Source organism: Periplaneta americana, chromosome 8 (assembly GCF_040183065.1).
Source record: "Periplaneta americana isolate PAMFEO1 chromosome 8, P.americana_PAMFEO1_priV1, whole genome shotgun sequence".
NCBI classification, from domain to species: Eukaryota; Metazoa; Arthropoda; class Insecta; order Blattodea; family Blattidae; genus Periplaneta; species Periplaneta americana.
Window position 1 is genome coordinate 134100001 of NC_091124.1, and position 20070 is coordinate 134120070.

The window sequence follows — 20070 nt, forward strand, 5'->3', positions numbered from 1 at the left end:
TTCTCACATTCTAATAGGAGTGCGTGTTTCAGACATCCTGTTTACATGTCCCAGCCATCTCAGTCTTTGAGCTTTTATAAATTTTACATCATCTTGACCTCCTGTCAGATTAAGAAGTTCATTGTTGGATAGTATCCACCATCCTTGATAATTATTGACTGGGCCAAAGATTCTATACAGAATCTTCCGTTCAAAACTTCTTAAGGAGTTCTCTTCTTTCTTCGTAAATGTTCATGTTTCTGAACCAAGCGTTGATAAGATTAGCACCCAACACACTAGAACCATATGAAATATACCCACACACTAAAACACACCCTGATCAAATTCTCAACATATAGATCAATTTTAGAACACACACACTATTTGATTCCACTTTTCAACATGCAAATGCACCCCCACAACAGGCAGCGAAGTTCGAGATGACGGCGAGATCTAGTAGGCTCTACACGTGCTTATATAATTTAACACGAGTACGTTTGCCAATCAACTAATCATTAATATTTAATTCTTTCAAAATATCCAAATTTTTCTTCTCGTCTAATCTAGGATAGCCAGCAGTTCTACTTAAAAACTTAATTTCATTGGCAGTGTTTTGGTGTTCATCACATTTATGTATGGTCCAAGATTCACTTCCATACATGAGAACAGGTCTTGCCAGTGTTTTATAGACTTCAATTCTTGTATGTTTTTGAACAAAAGACGGTTTGAAAATGTTATTAATGGTATTCATTGCATAGTTAAAGTAATTCAGTTTTGTAGAAATATCTTTTTCTTGTTCATAGCTCAAATGATAACCGAAATATGTAAAACATTAGACCTGTTCTACAGGTTTATTATAAAGGCAAATTTTGCTGCGGAGATGATTTTTTCTGGTGAATCCCATTACTTTAATTTTATTGATTGAAATTTCCATCCCATATTCCTTAAAATGAGTTGTAATTGGAAAACAGAACGTTGGAGGCCATCTTCAGAATCTGCTAATAATATTAAGCTTACATCATCTGTAAACAGTAATATATCTAACTTTAAAATTCTATTGATGTCCAAATTACCATGTTTTGTTCTTTTCCAGTTTGTAATCATAGAATATATATATATATAGTAAATAGTACTGGGGATAGGCTACAACCTTGTTGAACACCTTAAGTAATTAATTGATTTCCACTCAGTTTGGTTGTTTCCAGTACATAATGAAATATAATTTTCACAAAATAAGTTATAGGTTGCATTTATTAATTGGTTTGGAATGTGATCCTCTTTCAGAATTTCAAATAACTTTTTTATATTAACTTTATCAAGAGCCTTTTTAAAAATGAATAGTTATGTAGTGTCGTTAAATGTTTATTTTCTTTCAATTCGATTTGCATTACACAGTAAACATGTAGGTAGATTTACATTTGACCTGTGTAAAGGAATAGTCCTCCTCCACTCCGAATAAAAATGGTAGGTCTTTTGTTTCTTACTTTGTAGGAAATATTACACAAGTCACAAGATATTAATAATGGAACTACATTCACCATTACGTAACAACCAGCTACCAGTAGCTCGAGATCTACAGTCTAGCAACCCCTGCTCTACATCGTAAAATTCCCGAAAGTGCCCTGCCAGATCCACTAATTAGAAGACTAAAATTAAAATTCCACTAGGACTTGAGTTTGTGAAATAAGATACAAAGTTGAAACTATCATTGGATAGCACTCCAGATACATTTTTCATGTTCCTTTCAATATCTTCTTCTAACCGTCTTTGAGTAAAACTATTAGTTACACTATGTTTATGATATTTAAAAAATGTAAAATAAAATGATTGCTAGTTAGATGTCATAATATAGCATCAAAACAGATAGTTTTTATTTCAGTGAATGTTAGACTCTCCGACAAAATATCAAAAACAGAATAAACATCTTTCAACTGCGATGTACGCTATTAACATAAATAGAGTAAGCATGTATGAAATATTAAATATCTGCTCCTTGACTGGAATACCACGAGAAGGCCATATTGGAAATTAACTGAGAAATTGCTGGCTATTACAATATTAGTTTGCTGAAGTCCAGAATTAACAGGGAAAATGGAGACATGTCCTGACAGAATACAGGTTCCAGCACAAACATCATGGCTACAGAAATTTATGAAGATCTCATTGCAAATGGAGAGACCAATCCTAGACGGGTGATACTGACCCAAACAAAAAATTATGAGAGGAAAAAGAAGAAAAGTTGCAAATAATATTAAGCTTGATTGATGTTCATTCATTTTATCTGAAAATGAAATTGTCAATTCCAATAATTATAACCAGAAGCAAAATCGAGAGAGGAAAGAAGAAGAATTAGAAGAAAAAGAAAGAATTAAGTTCAGTCATTTTTATCACAAGGAAATGACCTTTTAGAAAGTTTATATTTATTTCACTGTGATATTTGTGGTATTCTTTCTGTCTTATATTTAGTTATTTCTGTATGATAATGAAAGTTTGTCCCCATTTCGAATCATTATCATTTCTAGTGATTGTAATATGTAGGCTATACTGTAGGTTCATACGACGTTGGTGTATTATTTCAACCAAACGTTACATTATTGTTTGGATAATTTACTATAATTTTATGTATATTTCAATAGCCTTTAATATATTTTGTCTAATGCATTCGATAAAAGAAATGCACTGAAACAGTTGTCATGAAAGAGTAATAGGCCTGCATATTAATTTTATTATTATTCTTTAACCATTACTATTTTGTTTTATAAATCCTGTCAATGACATAACATAAAGATGAAACCTAACAAGGAAACAGTGCCGTAGTAAAAAGTTTAGTCTTGTATGGGTTGAAATGCATTGAGAACTTATATAATTAATATAGTACCGGTATTTCCTGATTCAGCAAAGTAATCAGATTGAAAACTTTCTCCACCGAAAGAAATTCCGCTGACTCTAATGACTGTGCCTCATAATTGTACTAATATTGTTAATTTTTGCACATTTTAATTGTGTTTCAGAAAGGAGCAATCTTGAAGTTACACTACAAATGGTCAAATGTGCTGAAACCTGTTGGCTCCATGTTTGTTGGTACAAGTCCTGAACTTGAGATGGCACTGTATACTGTCTGCTTTTTAGTGCACCCTGATGAAAAGTGTCAGGTCCGCATGGCAGGCAAGAACTTCAGCATCAGGACACATACGTATCGTTACCGTGGCAAAAACACAATTGGTAGTGCCTTCCCTGAGATATAGCATAATAGTAGTTTTCCATGCTGCTTTTCCCAGAAGTAAACATTTGTTTATTGCATATTGTCCTTAAAAATTAAATTTAGCCTAGTTCATTTCTTCACCAATAATATACTGGTGTATGATATAACGTTAACATTAGATCATGATATTGCACAACATTTACTTAAATAACAGATGGAAAAGATTTTGGATTGGTATACTGAATGACTTGAAATTTGTGCAATATTTATTACATCTAAATTTTTTCTTTATGTTGTAGGTTCTTCAGTTATTAAAGTATCGATAGTAGATGGTTCATCTAGGCATGTTTACTTTGCAGTTAGCTAGTTCCTTGAATAGGATTTTCAGTAAAGTGAAAGAAAACAATGAAATACACAGATAACATATTTACAATTTTATACAGGCAAGATTAATAAACATGTAACTATTTCTCTCGCATTTTCTTTCATTTTTTTCTTTTTTTATCGAATTCTATAGTCGAAGTTATAAATACAGTACTATGTTACAAGTATTAATATGCAATATTGACATGACATTTTAGAGCAAAAGTAGTGTATCAACATTCTTGAAAATCCCTTGAATCCTTACTTCTACTATTGTAGATGTGTATTATTCCTTATTGAATGTTTAAAACAAAGTGTACTAGTTCAGACTTATTTTTATAATGATATATAATTACACCACCTACACGAGGATTGTATGTTTCTCAAATACTAAAATGTGACTTAGTTGTAACATACTTCTCAATGTTTAATAATTGTGTCATATTATACCTAAAGTGTGCCAGTGTTGCTGCCTTTTGAAGTTACTCTTTATAGTTTATCCCGTATCATATAAGAGAAATCTACATGCAGGCAATACCATGACATGCATCTTCAAGACATATGTGTCTGCCTATGTTTAAGTGTCTAAAACTTTGCGAACTGAATGAAAAACGATTTATACAGGTTGTATTTAAAAATAATGTCCTATTTCTTTCTTATGAATTAAACTAATTTCACTGACATTTGCAAAAGCTGTGACAGCTTTTTAATTCATAATAAAGATATTGAAATATTCTTGTAATTCATTCATTCATAGTTTTCTGCCCAAAATGTGTCTATTGCAGCAAATCCAGTATTCTGTATGTGATTCATACATCTTAATGTTGTGTATCATCTGATTATCTTGTTCTGTTCCGAACTTTTCTGGCATTTATCTCATTTCTTCTAGTGTAGCCTTCAGTAGGCAGCTTCTTCTTGCCTGTGACTCAGTCAATTTCCTTTTCTCTTCCTGATCAGTTTCAGCATTATTCTTTCTTCACTCACTTTTTTAAGCACAGCTTTTCTAATTAAAGCTTGGCTTTCTTATATTCAATTCGCAAAGTTAAAATGTGACAGTCCAATCATGTCTTTTAGGAAGAATATTTATGATATTGGAATCAATGTTGAAACCTGTTTTTAAGAGTACTGTAACTAACTAAAATTAATATGAAAAATGAAATTGTTTATAAGCTGCATAATTAACATATTTAAAGGAAAAAGTTACAATTAACTACATATTTTCAAAATACAAATGATTACTTTTACTTAATGGAAACTAATAAATGAGCCTATTCAGACATTGTGTACAAGTATAACAATAGATGTGTTACTAATACCGGTATGTTATTACATAGTTTTTTTTTTTTTTATTTGATACTGTATTCCGAAATTCTTGTTCTCATAAGTATATCTTTCTAATACGAACTTTCCATGACATAGGCCAATGTTTTGTTTTACATTTCACTGTAGAATATGTGACTTGAAGGTAGTTATAAAAATGACCGTCCTATAGTGTTAATTCAAACGAAAATTGTGCCACATAAATTTGTACTCTTATATTTTGCTTACAGTTTTTATAAGTGTATTGTTGAATAAATTTTTATTTATATATTGTATGGTTTAATTCACAATGATAAAGTGTTTGATAACATAGTGAAACTAATAATATTTTGTGTGCAATTTAATATTAGTAGCGGACATGGTATATTTAGGTATAGACTCAGGCCTAAAGTAGCAGATTTTGAGGGGCGGCATATTTATAGTACAAAAGATGTCCTTATGGCGTTTATGCTCACATGTGATAATAGAAATGTACTTAATTTCATCATTGTAAGTACAAACTATAAGCATGTATTTTGACTTGTAATCAGAGGAAAATGTAGAAAGTTACACAACGCAGCACTGCACACATTGTATTCTTCACTTGATATAATTAAGAACATTAAATCTAGATGTTTGAGATGGGCAGGGCATGTAGCATGTATGGCAAATCCAGAAATGCATATAGAATGTTAGTTGGGAGGTTGGGGGAGGCCAAGACGTAGATGGGAGGATAATATTAAAATGGATTTGCGGGAGGTGGGATATGATAGTAGAGACTGGATTAATCTTGCTCATGATATGGACTGATGGCGGACTTATGTGAGTGCAACAGTGAACCTCTGGATTCTCTAAAAGGCGTAAGTAAGTACTCAGATTCATCTTCAATTTTGCAGTCTCTCTCATTCAAAATGAATTGTAGGAACGTATCATATGAAAATCTTTTGAAGAAGTTCCGGTTTCTCACATTGTTACATGTGACATGTGAAAAAGGTGTCATAAAGGGGACAAAAAACCTTTAAGAACACTTTTCGACCAATATCGAGCCTGAATTTGGTAACGAATGTTTGCACTTCAAAGTGCACCTGTAATCAAGTGGCCAAGAAATTACTTCACTCGTACAACTTTCACAGAAAATTCGACAGAAAGCCTTACAGCAGTTGTGTCAGAGTTGTAAGTTCCAAAACTGGTTGTGGAGCTGGAGACTGCAGTCGGGGCATGAACTCTGTTGTTTACGTTCTCCGCTTGGATCTATTCAACAGTGTATCCTGAACACCAGATGCAGTTGTATGCAGCATTCACTTGATTTCTGTGTTTAGACCTTTCTCGTAATGGATGTATAAACTGGTTAAACAAGGGTTGAGTGACTTCTTTTCCTATTATGGATATATACATGCATCTTCAGTTGTCTTACATGTTGTACCAACATAACTTACGAGACATTACGAATGTTTCACACTAGTTTGCAATGTTCCAGCAGGGTAGAAATTCGGCCATTTTCATACCTCGGGAAGTGTGTAGGGGTAAGAAAATGGAGTGTTATGACAGGTTAGGTTAATTTAGACTTTATTATGTCTTACATACTTATCTGTGACAGGTTAAGTTACGGTAATTTAGGGTTTTGTCATGCCTGTATAGGCAAATCTGTGACAGGTTAGGATAGTTTACGATTTTAGTGACAGGTTAGGTTAGGTTAGTTTACGATTTTAGTGACAGGTTAGGTTAGTTTAGTTTAGGCTTTTATTATGCTTTGCATATACGAAACTGTGACACGTTAGGTTAGGATAGTTTAGGCTTTTGTTATGCCTTATATAGACGAATCTGTGACAGGTTAGGTTAGGTTAGTTCAGGATTTTAGTGACATATTAAGTTAGGTTAGTTTAGGCTTTCATAATCGTCAAGATGAAGGTGAAAGCGATTGAGTGTGATTCTCTTGAACAGATAGTGGTAATAAAAAGCAATCACACTCACTTAATCTGACAGGCCCTTACTGCTCACGGGCCCATATGCACTTGCCCCCTTTGCCCCTCCTTCTCGGCCGTGATCACGAATAATTATTCACAGATACATACCAGTACTATAAAATTTTGTAAGAACATTTGTGACATGAATCTACATATTAACCAACAATAGTAGAATTAATACAAATTACCACTTCATTATGTAAATGTTTAACTTTTATATAATAGAATATCGGTTTCCCATGTTAACAATCATCGACACGACACTTGAGGCCTCTGGGATTTGTGTGAAATATATTCCTGTCGAATAACTCTTTTCAGGTTCTCAGCCAGGTGAGTTGGAGATTTGCTTTCAAGCTTTCGATGGCTAGCTCTGCCATCTTCTTCAGGGAATGAAGTGATGTGGGACCATGTCTAGCCGGTATATATGCAAAAGTAGGGCTTTCTGCTGCGGGCCATCAGGAGCTAGTTCCTATTCCCGACCGCCAGGCGCATTCTGATTGGTGGAAGCGGTAGCCAATCAGGAGCTAGTTGCTGGTCCCGACTGTCTGCCGTGTGCTGGTGGTCTAAGCGTATTGATGGCAGGTTTCCATGCTGTACTCAGCTGTAGACCCCCGTCTCTGTTGAAATTATTGCCATCTAGCTGGATTCTACATCAAATGCCAGGAAAGCCTCAAGTCATATATATTCCCGTCGTACCAAACATGTTCAATTTGCTTGTCCTCTTAGTTACCAACCCCTGTCGGCCCACCGTAATATGCTAGTGGACTCTCCCAAATCCAAGCCACAGGATCACGTTTCCTTTTCAGTAGGGCCTACATAGTATGTTTCGTGACGAAACTTTCGTCTTTTTGTTGTCGTATTTATAGTAAATTCTGTTCATTAGTGTTAGCAGTGGACAGTGGACAAGTAGAAGCGTAAGTCAGTAGCAGAGAAGCGCAAGGAGAGAGAGAAAAATTGGAAGATATTAAGAAAGAGAGTAGAATTTTGTTTGAAGTTAGTGTGAAATTGAGCGACCTTGGAAAACTAAAAAGTAGCAGACAAATTGTGTCATTGAATGTGTTGTTCGAAAACAAGAGCCTATCCAAAAACAGCATTATAGTATTTTCAAAACTCAAGAATGGAGAATGTGTTCCCAGAGACTGGCTAGTGTGGAGTGAAAGAAATCAGGGAAAATAGTACAGTGACTGATTTGTTTCACTCCACACTAGCCAGTCACTGGGAACACATTCTCCATTCTTGAGTTTTGAAAATAATACTGGAAAGGCTCTTGTTCCGTCACTTAGAAGGTTATTAGGCAGATTGGGGGTACTTTTTCGAACAATACATTCAATGACACAATTTGTCTGCCACTTTTTAATTTTCCAAGGTCGCATGTTACTTGCCATGACTCAGTGTTAGGAACTGGTGTGTATATTTGTTTCACTTGCACATTTTAACACATCATTTTTACTATTGTTTGCTTGTTCTGATTCAATACTACTGTTATCAGAATTTATTTCTAAACAGCCACGATCATCAATATCCACTTCTAAGCATGAACTGTCTTCATTTTTGACAACCTGAACAGACGGGCTTGAGATTGGTTTATTTTCTGCACCTTCACTAGCAGCGCTCAATTTCACACCAACTTCAAACAAAATTAAGGAAATAAAAATATATTCAGAGCAACAATGTGTCTAGAGAGACTGAGTAACTTGGCCTCCTTAGTGTGGAGAGAGATCTTGCTAGGTCTTTAAATTTTGATGATAATATAATATTGATGATTTTGCATCAATGAAGTCAAGGAGAGTTATTTGTTGATGTTGACCTGCAAGTCAGAAATTACAGCTGTTTAAGAATAATGTTTTATGAAAACGAAACGAAACAAATGACAACGAAAAGACGAAAGTTTCGTCACAAAACATAGTACAGTATGTAGGTCCTACTGAAGAATACTGTTGTCATGCCAGGAGAAGTCACCTGAAGTACTTACACGGGGCGGAGGGAAAACCGTCGCGCATGCGCACTGCGCTGTTCACGACAGTATTCCTGTTTCACAAACATCTACTACATGTGTCTGAGAGTGTTTGCGACTTGTGGAATAATCGTGACGTTTTATTGTGTTGTTTCATTAGTTTCAGCAGGACGATTGTTTCCAATATACCGCAAGTTTTGTAGGCTATTGATTTAGTTATTGTTTGATTTTAGTGTTAATAGTGTTGATAATAATACAGTTAATGGAATTTATGTTAGTGTATACTTTTAGTTTAGGTTTATATATATTATTATGATGTACCGAAGTACATATATTTTCGTGCAGAAATTCTGCGTCATCATATGATGAAAGATGAGTGGAACAGAGAAAAATTCTCACCGGCACCGGGATTTGAGTGTATCTCTGCACATGTATGGACATTGTGCCATTGTCATACATATATATAACGCAGTGCATGAGAGCAGGCCACTAGAGGGAACCCAAGAGGTGGAACTTAAACTGAGAGGATTCAATTCGACATCGGGATGGGAATCTGGTGTGGCTTAGTGGATAGAGCGTCAGCACATAAAGCTGAAAACCCGAGTTCAAATCCCGGTGTCGGTGAGAATTTTTCTCTGTTCCACTCATCTTCCATCATTAGGTTTATATAGTTAGCAGTTTTTTATTTATTACATGTAAATATGTCGACAAAGAGGAAACAAGGATTGACAATCTATAGTGAAAAAGAAAGTGAATTTGCATTCCTCTAAAGAATTCAACAGCAAAGGCAGAAAAGTACTGTAAGCTATCCATAAGAACGATACAGCCATAATGACTGAAATGAAAGACTGCACAGAAGAAAGTGACTTTGACCGGAGGTTGATAAAAATTGAAAATTTTTATTTGAACAAGAAACAGGGCTACTGGTGCAGCTCAGGAGATAGTGCGTTTGCCTGCTGATTCAGAGTTGCGCTCAGGCGTAGGTTCGAGTCCCGCTTGGGCTGACTAGCTGGTTGGGGTTTTTCGAGATTTTTCCCAACAGGAAGGCGAATGTCAGATAATCAATGGCGAATCCTCGGTCTCTTTCGCCAAATACCATCATGCCATCACCAATTCTATCGACGCTAAATAACCTAGTAGTTGATTTAGTGTCGTTAAACAGCAAAGTAAAAAAAAAGGGTAGTACCAAGCCGCAAGAAACTTTTTCCCGTGTTACAAGAGAGAATTATTTATTTCAAATGGAAGGCAACATTAAGACGAATACTGAAGGAAAAGGGGTTTCAGGTGGAAGAAGTGTTTAATTGAAGAAAATGTTTAATTAGAGGGAAAAACACTGTAAATTGGAGGTGAAGATATGTACAGAAAATAGGAAAGGTTAGGGAAGAGGGTAAACCGATTTTATATATGGACGAGATACGGATAGACACCAATTTAACGTTTCCCAATTACTGACAGGATAAAAAGAAATGTTACGGGAATTTTGACTATCGTAAATGAGTCCAACAGACTCATTGTTGTCCATCTGGATGGAGCTCTTGGTTTTGTCGAGAGTTGCGCGTTAATATATGTACAAGGCAGGAACAGCAAAAGGTGATTGTCATGGACAGATGATATGATAGTCCAAGAATTTAGAAAAATGTGATGATAGTAATAGCGACAACAACACCGAAGATGCGGAATCTTATATGTCTGACTTCGTTCCCTTGTAGTCAAGTGGACCGAAGTTTTCAGGTCAGAGTGTAGCATAAAGTTCCCCCGTCCCGTGTATCCACTCCACACACCAACTCATAGCGCGAAATTGTGCTAATGTGAAGTTTTGCTAAAAGTTTTCATCATAACAAAAGTGTATATTTTTAAATTCATATCTGTGTATGGGGTTATCTTTTATTTGTTTTGAAAATAATTATTATGGTCAGAATAATTGGTAACTTGTCATTTTTTAACTTTTTTTTTTTTCAATGGGGCCTAAGCAAAATATTGCACAGGGGCCCATAAATTCTGTTGGTGGCCCTGGGTGTGATAGAAGGGTTGTCTTTTGTTCACTGATATTTACAGCGTTAGGACTCATGGCACCAATTTATTTGCATAGTTGAGGAAAAGTATCCGATATTTTAGTATTAGCGTAAGTTATTAAAGTCTATGTGATGTATCTTGTCTCACTGTGACAAGAGAGAGAAAGGAGATATGTCTTACTTCGTCTGTGTTGTTATGGCGATGGAGGAGTGGAGCGGTGCCGTCCATCCATCCAGTGGCTGAAGGGACTAATTGATATATTCTGTCGCACAAAATAAAATAACAAAATATCTCTCTTCGTACTGTGTAGTTCCGTCACTGAGCTTCTCTTTCAAGAAACTGAGTTCCGGCAGCCTGTACAATAACAAGGTTTTGAAAGGAATCCTGAAAATTTACAACCCTCCTATAATCTCCACTCTCATTTGAAGAGACTTGGTTTTATTGCTACTGAGACAAGATAAACCTTACCAGGTATAATGGTTTATTCAATTGTCATACATTTTGGGCTTTAAAATTTCTGAAATAACGTAATAAAGATATCTCTTATGCTTACTTACCGGTACTTAAGCAATAGTTGTGTGTTTTAAATTATGTTTTTGCCTTGTAGCCTATTATAATTATGTGTATTAATGCTAAACTTGATATTAAATAAATTATCTTCAGCGTATAGTAGGGATTAAAAAATAAGCAGTGAAAAAACTGGCATTACTTTATCTTAAATAAAAGTGTAGGCCTATAATGAGTTCTTGAAGATAAGTTTATTTGTAATGAAAGGAACTTCGTTCATACAATATTGCACCAAATTAATTAGGCGTGCTTTATAGCATTCTGAAATTGATCATGATATGCTGTTTAACGTAATTTTTAGTAGCTACCTGTTTATTTAAATTTATGAGTAAATAATATATAATAATAATAATAATAATAATAATAATAATCTGTGGCGCTACAGCCCGTGAAGGGCCTAGACCGACCAGCCGGCTGCTGGCCTTACGCCCACATGCCGAAGCAGAGGTGGACGATCATCCAACCAGAATGGAGGTATCGTGTGGTTAGCACGATGATCCCCCCAGCCGTTATAGCTGGCATTCGCAACCGGATTTCGCTACCTATCGTAGCTCCCCAAGTACATCACGATGCTGGGTGGGCACCGGTCCCATACACTGGCCGAAATTTCATGAGAAAATTTCTTCCCCCATGAGGACTCGAACCAGCGCGCATTCCGTAACGCGAGTCCTAGGCAGGATGCCTTAGACCACGACGCCACGGATCGGGACAAATAATATATAAGGTACTATAATTCTATAAAACTTTTACATATATATAGCTAAGTCCTAATCTGGTAAAATTATAATAACGTCGCAATATACCATTGAATAGTTGAGCAGTTTAGACTTTTTCCATTGCTAATTGTCGAAAATTATAACACAAATTATAACGCTCATTATTCCTATTGTTTCATAATTCCATTATTTCTACTGTTTATTATTAGTGCATATTATTCCTTGTTGTTTGTGTTATTGTTCCATATAATTAGTTTAGTTACTACCATGGTTTTCTTCTTTTTATTCTATATATTATTTTACGTTACAGTAGCTTATGACATCGAATTATTGCAATACCAACAGGAATTAAAATTTTTAGTTGATTAGCTACTGTATGTGGATCTCAATTATCTTATAGAGCACCATGTTTATGATCATTAGGATTTGTATTTCTATTCACCATTGGAGGTTTAACAGGTGTCGTTTTCCGCCTAGCACCGAGCTGACAATCGTCGATCAGTCAGACAGGCTAGACGAAGAGAGATCTACTCTTCGAAACGTTGTGTTATAATTTTTGACAATTAGCAATGGAAAAAGTCCAAACTGCTCAACTATTGAACAATTCACGGTTGCTCTCCCCCCTTCATTCAGAACATTATACCATGTTACATGTATCCTATTGTCAGTTGATATACTGCTGAGCTGGACCCACCAAAATAATACGAACACAGTTTTGAGATTACCTTCTGTATATGTAAGTAAAAAAATAGACTTATAAAGCAGTGATAAATACCAGGTGCATGCAGTTCTTTCCCTATTTCATCCCACAACTGATCTTTCTTTGTTACATTCCTGTAATCTTTATTGCTCATGTCGTATAGCATGGAAAGTCTCCTAACACACTCTATTACAGCCGTCGGCAAATTTGTACTCACTATGACATCACTGGACGCAAGCCGCAATACATAAGATGTAATATCACTGGAGGAGTATAGAGCACTCCGTTCGGATTCCAGTGGCGGACTCTCAATCCAATCATCTGACGTAGACTACACAATATTGATTTATAGATGGACAGATTATATTTTATTTCGCCTTTATTTTTACTGTGCTACAACAACTTAGGAAAATACATCACAAATAATAACCACTCTTAATACAACTCGTAAATTTTCGTCTGGTAGTCATAATCTTTGTTTAGATATTAGAAGTTTCCGTTGAGAAAACAAGTTAGTGTTCCGAAATATATTGAATATAGGCTACAGCCAAACATAACAGCTATGTAGGGTAGTGGCAGGCGACCTAAGAGGACTACACATATTTTCTATGGAGATCATTTTAAATGAATCTAAGCCAGTCTGGTGTGTTATACAATGGCAACGCTTTATGTCCTCAATTATTTCCAGCGTAATAACACGTTAGTCCATCTAGTAGACTTTTTTAAAGTCGTATTTCGAGTCTCGTATGTTACTACAGATACAAGTTGCTTTATGTTCAGATTCATTTCTTCTTTATATTTTCTTCATGCTTGGATAACTCTTCTCCTGTTGTATTTTCTTGAAGTGCAATGACATCGAGCAAATATTCTTATACAGAGAGATCCTTCGTAACTCCGCGGGTGAACATTACTAATTCTACTGTATCAAAATCTGTGTTTCCACCTAAAGCGAGAGATTAGACCACTGTTTATGCATCTTTGATTTTATTTCTCGTTCAGCTAGTGTTTCAATATCCCTTATCTTCCTTTGTATTTTCCGTGTGGCTAATTTCATACTCTTAAAAACATCAGATTATTCAGGACAAATAATGTTAGCAACTTTATCCAGACATGTTTTAAAGGGGAACTGAACTAAAAATTACATATTTGTTTCATTTAAAAATGAGTAAGAGGTCTCATTGTGCATTATAATGGCGAAAACTAGAACTCATCCGACTTAACGTTTGCGAGTTGTAGCGTATTGTAGCAGAGCGAGCTCCAAAGTCGTGACGTCACACGGCTACTGCAAGCAGAAGTTCGAGTACAGCTGTTTCACTTGAGGTCAGAAACATGTATGCATTGTTGTAATTATCAGTGGCGTAGCGTCAATGTAAGCTAAAAAGCTCAGCTTCCCCAGTTAATAATAATTTCATAATAAACCTGCCGTTTATGAACAAAATTATTTATTAATTTTAATAGAGTTTATATTTATGCGTTAAATATTGTGATGCGGCAGCTCAGGATGATTTGTGATGCAGCAGTAAACAAGAAGCCTGCACACGCCAGCTTCCAAGCAGACTGGTTTCTTTCACTCATTCTTCTGTGTAACCGATCCCGCAGATACTCCATCCCTTTGTAACTAAACTACCCTTGTCGCAAGGCACGAAAGAAGCTAGCTTTTACATTGAAAGTTTCCGAGTTATCCCTTTCGTGACGGTTTGTTCAGTTGAAGTGTTAGTGTGCATTGCGGCTGATATGATAAATAATGAGTGAAATAACAGTTCCTGACACCAATTTACTTGAATTTTTAGGACAATTCCATTATAAAGACTGACTTACGAACAAAAGTGCGATTTAAAAAACAAATGACCGTGTCTATTTGTTAGAGATATGTGTAAACCATGCAATATTTTACTACGTACCATTTGAGGTCATGTCTTATTGATTGGTGTTACGAGGTTCCAACCAATCTTCGGACTGCTGGCTTGACATTGACTACTATTTATTTTAAGACTATTTTTGTAATACGTTTTCTCATATGTACATGAAAGAGAACTTGAGTTAGCTTCCCCTGCTCAAAATTTCATGCTACGCCACTGGTAATTATACTCCACGTAGCCTCGTTTAATTATTAGGCAGCGGCATTCCTTTTAAGATTTGTAGGTCTTTATTGCATGCACCGATAATAAAATAAATATGCGACGTTGTCACGTCTTGTTTGTTGCTGCTATGTATTAATATAACATGGAACAAGACACACTGCTAAAATTTGCAACTCTGGTTTATATATACACTCCGCGTTGAGTATTAGAGCGGCCTTCAAAAGACTTGACGACAATGGACAGCGCGACATAATTAAAATTATTGAAACTACAAAGCTTTCGTCCTCTTTGACACCGCTAGCCTACTAATTGAACGTGGCTACTTTACCGTAACTCGTCTCAACACAAGACATTAGTTTTACTGTTGCACTCTTTATTCATATAGTTAATCCAATCCGAGAAAAGTACCAGCCTCTCATTTCCGCTTTTGTGGAGTGAACCCATATTGCAGGGTATGTCATTCCGATCACTAACATCTGGTGTTACATACTTCAGAGATTTGTGTTCATTAACGTCATTCACTATTTGCTTTACAAGATTTTGCCTCCACTCAAATGTTTTCTTTTCTTAAGCTTACTTTCTCTTATAAACCCAATCTCCAGATGAATTAGAAAATTGCACTGAACCACCCACAACTTCTTTGCCTTGGTGAAGCTGCTATCATTGACCTTAAATACATGTCTTCGAATGAAAAATAGGATCGTTTTGGCACATATTTAAGACGTTCACTATAATAAGATTCAAGACTTCCCGTGTGACAAATAATTGAGATGCATAATGTCATTTAAAAATCTGGTATTCATAATGATCTTATGTAAGTCATGGTAGTTTTTGGAATGCTTAGTGAGCCAATTGGTTTCTTTAATTTGTGCAGTACTTTGCACGTCGTGAGCACATGAATTGTGGATGTTAACAATGTGATTCAGAATTGAGGTAAATTTCTTCTTTAGCAGTACACTGTCATTCTCACCATAAAAGATTATAAATTGATTGTTTTCATTCATGAAGGACGGAGAATTTCGGCAAATTGTTAATCTTTTTCATTAGAGATTTATCAAGGTGCCAGACATCAAATCTATAGTGTATGTGTGAAAATTGTTTTTCATTAGGCCTAAAGCTCCAATGCCAGTGTACAGCTGTCTGTTAGGAACAATTTAATAGGGAGTTTCTCATCCATAGTGCTTAATATTTTTTTCATAAGCAGCTCTTTCAGTGTCACCAGCTACAGTTCCTCTTTGTACAATTAGAAAATCTAACATTTTATTCGTTGCTAAATTCATTATGGAATACGTGACATACTTAGCAGAAAAACCAGGAGAGTCTTACTATATATCTCCACATAAATGTAAATTTAAATCGCTCATAGCATCTACGTAGTTAGCCTCTTTTTCTTTTAACTACGTTTTGCGTACAGAAGGTAATACAAATTTCTCTACAAGCCTATAGAAGTACGATTCAGAAAAAAAAATAATAGTTTAATTTCATTTGAGAATGCTGATAAATAATTAAATGTTAATCCGCAAAGGTACATTCCTGAGGCTATGGACACATTACTTTTTAAACTTCCACTTTCGCTTCCAGCAGACCATTCGTATGTATATCCATTCACACAGTGAGTATTAATGCGTAACATCACTCGTCTCGTCTTACATTTATTTTCTTTCCCGTAACTGGAGCACCACATGCATGACACATACTGAACAGTGTAATAAGAGTAGTTACACAGACAAAAACAAAATAATATTTTTCGGACACGTTAGCATTTTCTATGCCATCTTTTTATCCTTCATTAGTGATTTCATCGGGTTCGGGGTCATAATTTTCTTCCTTCTTAGCCGAGGATTCATCCTCATCATTCGAACTGTAGTTCATATAGTCACCATTTGGAGTTCAATAAATTTCTGTGCCTCATTGTATTTCTGCGTCAATCTTCAACTCCACACGCATACATTGAGAAACTAGTGTAGCTTTTCTTTCTTGTTCGGAATAAATTATTGAATTATCAAATAATTCTAATACTTCTTTCCTTTTAAAAAAATTAGACTTCACTTTCCTGAGAGAAGGAATTTCTTCACTTCCTCCTAAGATCTTTGAGGGTACTGCAGTGTCTTTTAGTCTAGGGCTCCTGAATTTTTCATCATTAATTATTCTGCTTTTTAAAATATCCGATTCATTAACCCATATATGCCCAGAATAATTTTTTGTTTTCAAATTTAATAAAATTGAATTCCTGAGTGCATTAGCATTTATGAATGTAGAATTTTCAGGAATTTTTGTTATCGCATTTCTAGTTCCCGAGATATGTTGTGTTGCGAAAACGCATCACCGGGCACATAGGGTAGCCATTATTACTCACATTGGTTTTTTAATATGATGAATTAATAATTAAATAAGACGACATATTTTGACCTAACCTATTTTATTACCATGCACAGAATGTATTTTACATGATCTGAGACATTATTTCTGAAAATTAAATTCTTGAAAATAACGCTGGAAGCAACAAGATGAAAAGTTTTCATTTTATCTCATTATCTCTCAAAAAAAAATCTTGGAAATATTTGACATTGAAAGCAACAACATGAAAAATTGACATTTTACATCATTAGAGACATTATTTTTGAAAATTAAATTCTTTGCAAGCAACACCTTGAAAAGTTTGTATTATTTACATCGTTAGAAACATTATTCCTGAAAATGAAATTCTTGGAAGCATTTATCATGCAAAGCAACGTCACATTTTAGACATCGTTTAGTTGTTTGAGATTTACAAACAGCACACCTTTTTCTCTTTTGATGAGTGACTATAATATGGCCCCTTTCATCAAATCGCACACTTGGTGCTACTCTGCTGCTGACAGGAGTCAGAGTTAGACTAGGTCTTGACTTCGGTGTTCCATATTGTCTCTGATAGCCCATTGCGATACTTCTACGAAATGACAGAAGATCCATGTCTTCCATATGACTGACTCTATAGAGAAGCGATGCGTTTTGCACACCGACATCTAACCCCCACAAAAAGAAAGACCACCACCACTTTTTGGGACGTATATTTTTTCGATAGGCACTCACATTTTGATCCATGAGATCAGTTCCACCCATATTTATATTGTAATTTGTGATGGCTGCTGGTTGAGAAATTGCCACATTCTTTTTCTGAGAACTGGAATATCTTTGTACATTACTCACTGGCAGTACACTGTCACAGTTTGTCACAACAGTCACGACAGAATTGTCATTCCAGCGACATATCAGTAATTTAGAACCTTCATCGTACAACATATCAAAGGAACCTCTCTGTTTTCTTCATATCAGCCAGATTTGTTAGTGGACACTTCTGTCCTGTAAGGCCCATACCTATTTCTGTGAATCTATCTACAACGTTCAGTGCATTTCACTAAATGAGGAAAATGAAAATTATGCATACAGTAGGCAACACTGTGAGAGAATAAATCCAGTATTGACGAGGCTATGATACTTTATTTTGGAAGACATGGACTAAAACAATTTATGCGAGGAAAGCCAATTAGGCTTGGCTACAAAGTTCACTCTCTCATATAAGTTCATCTAGAAAGGGCCTCACCTTAGACAACCTGTCGCTCTTGTCAAGTTGTGTGTTGCCATTTAGATGAAAGTTTTTCATTATTTCATGAAATCTATTGCGTCTCATAGCTCTGACTATTGATTCATTTCTTGTGTCACTGCTCTCTTCCCAGTATATTCGACGGTTTGGGACTTTACTATATCCACTTACAAGAAGAATCCCAAGGAATGTTTTGAAATTACCTGGGGAAAAACTAAATTTATCCCTTCCTATCTGCACCGCATACGCAACACTTTGGTTTAAAATATCAAGTACAAAATTTTCATGGAAAAATTGAAAAATACCAATTGGCAATAAGTTCTTTTCATGTTGGGATTCGGCTCACAATTTTCAATTTCCTCACTTACTTTTCTTTTTAGTTAACAGTAACTTGGTAAATCACTCTTTTTCCATTTTCTTACAATAGTCCCTTTATTTCCTGACAGGCACTGATATTTCACGTATTTCTGCACATTCTGGCATCTCTTCATTCTGTGCCTGATTTTATTTATTATTGTATATTCTTCCATATACTGAGGACCACTTTTCCTTCAGCCCCAAGTTGATGACAATTTAGATTATTTATGTTTCCATCGAAGTTCTTGTCAGCACTGTCTTCATCGGTATCTCTTCTAGCTTCCGGTGGAGATATGAAAACATCTATAAAATCTGCCTGAATTTTTCGTTCTCTTCCATGATTGTCATTATTTCATGTACACTTAGGCCCCTTGAATATAAACCATGAATAGAATAACTATTTTATGCGAAAAATCGAATTCCATAAGTAAATATATATAATTATTCCACTAATCTCATAAAGACAGTTTTGATATTCCATGTGCCCGGTGTTGCGAAAACGCAACACCAACATTCAGGCATACATTACAGAAGTAACGTTTCATGCAATGTGCAGCTACTTTTACAAGAAGTATCCTAAGAGTCTTTAGATTGTAATATATACAAGAAAATGTATAATAAAATTATTAAAATAAACAAAAATTACATTCCTTTATGACAGTCTGCAGACATTTCAACACTTGTAATAATCACTTCATTTCTTCTCAAGTATTGCGCCATCAATGAATCAGTTACCAAATGTTTTCAATAAACCAGGCCTACCAACATCAGTATAATAGAAAATAAGTGTCACAGTCTAATATATACAGTCGCGCAACTTCAACACTTTTTTTGCCAACATTCACGGCACTAACGCTCAAGCGGCAGGCAAGGCACTGGTCATAGGGTTGATACAGCCAGCACGTGCTTTAAAGATATGCGAGATGTTATAACAACGTTTTAATCATGCGTCGGAATAAAGGCAATGTGTGCAATGACGAAAATTGCAGTAACAAGTTTAAATCTCCGAATTTGTCGTTCTTCAGATTCCCTAAAGACCAAGAGAAAATCATAACTCAGTCATAACCTATAATCCACGCCGTAGGTAGCCTACGTATTGTGTTCTATAAAACATTTATTAGTTATCAGTTACCTATTTGTATATCAGGAAGGAGAGTTTAAATAAAAACAAAGTAAATACCTGTTACAGTATATTACTGTTTTGCAGAGATCATGTGTAAATGTGTAACCATTCCGATTTTGGATAATGTATCTACAGTTTTTAATGCAAGTAATTCAATAATTTTCGTACG

The 20070-nt window shown here is 35.3% G+C and overlaps 1 protein-coding gene across 2 annotated transcripts in view; it reads left to right on the forward strand.

Moving 5' to 3' along the window:
• LOC138705064 (endoribonuclease CG2145-like) overlaps positions 1 to 5132 on the forward strand; it is a 517688-nt gene extending 512556 nt beyond the window's left edge. For both annotated transcript variants that reach the window (XM_069833657.1, XM_069833658.1), the window contains exon 5: positions 2991 to 5132. In XM_069833657.1, the coding sequence (XP_069689758.1) occupies positions 2991 to 3224 (234 nt within the window). In that variant the 3' untranslated portion in view covers positions 3225 to 5132. The remainder of the gene's footprint in view (positions 1 to 2990) is intronic.
• The last annotated feature ends 14938 nt before the right edge of the window (positions 5133 to 20070 follow it).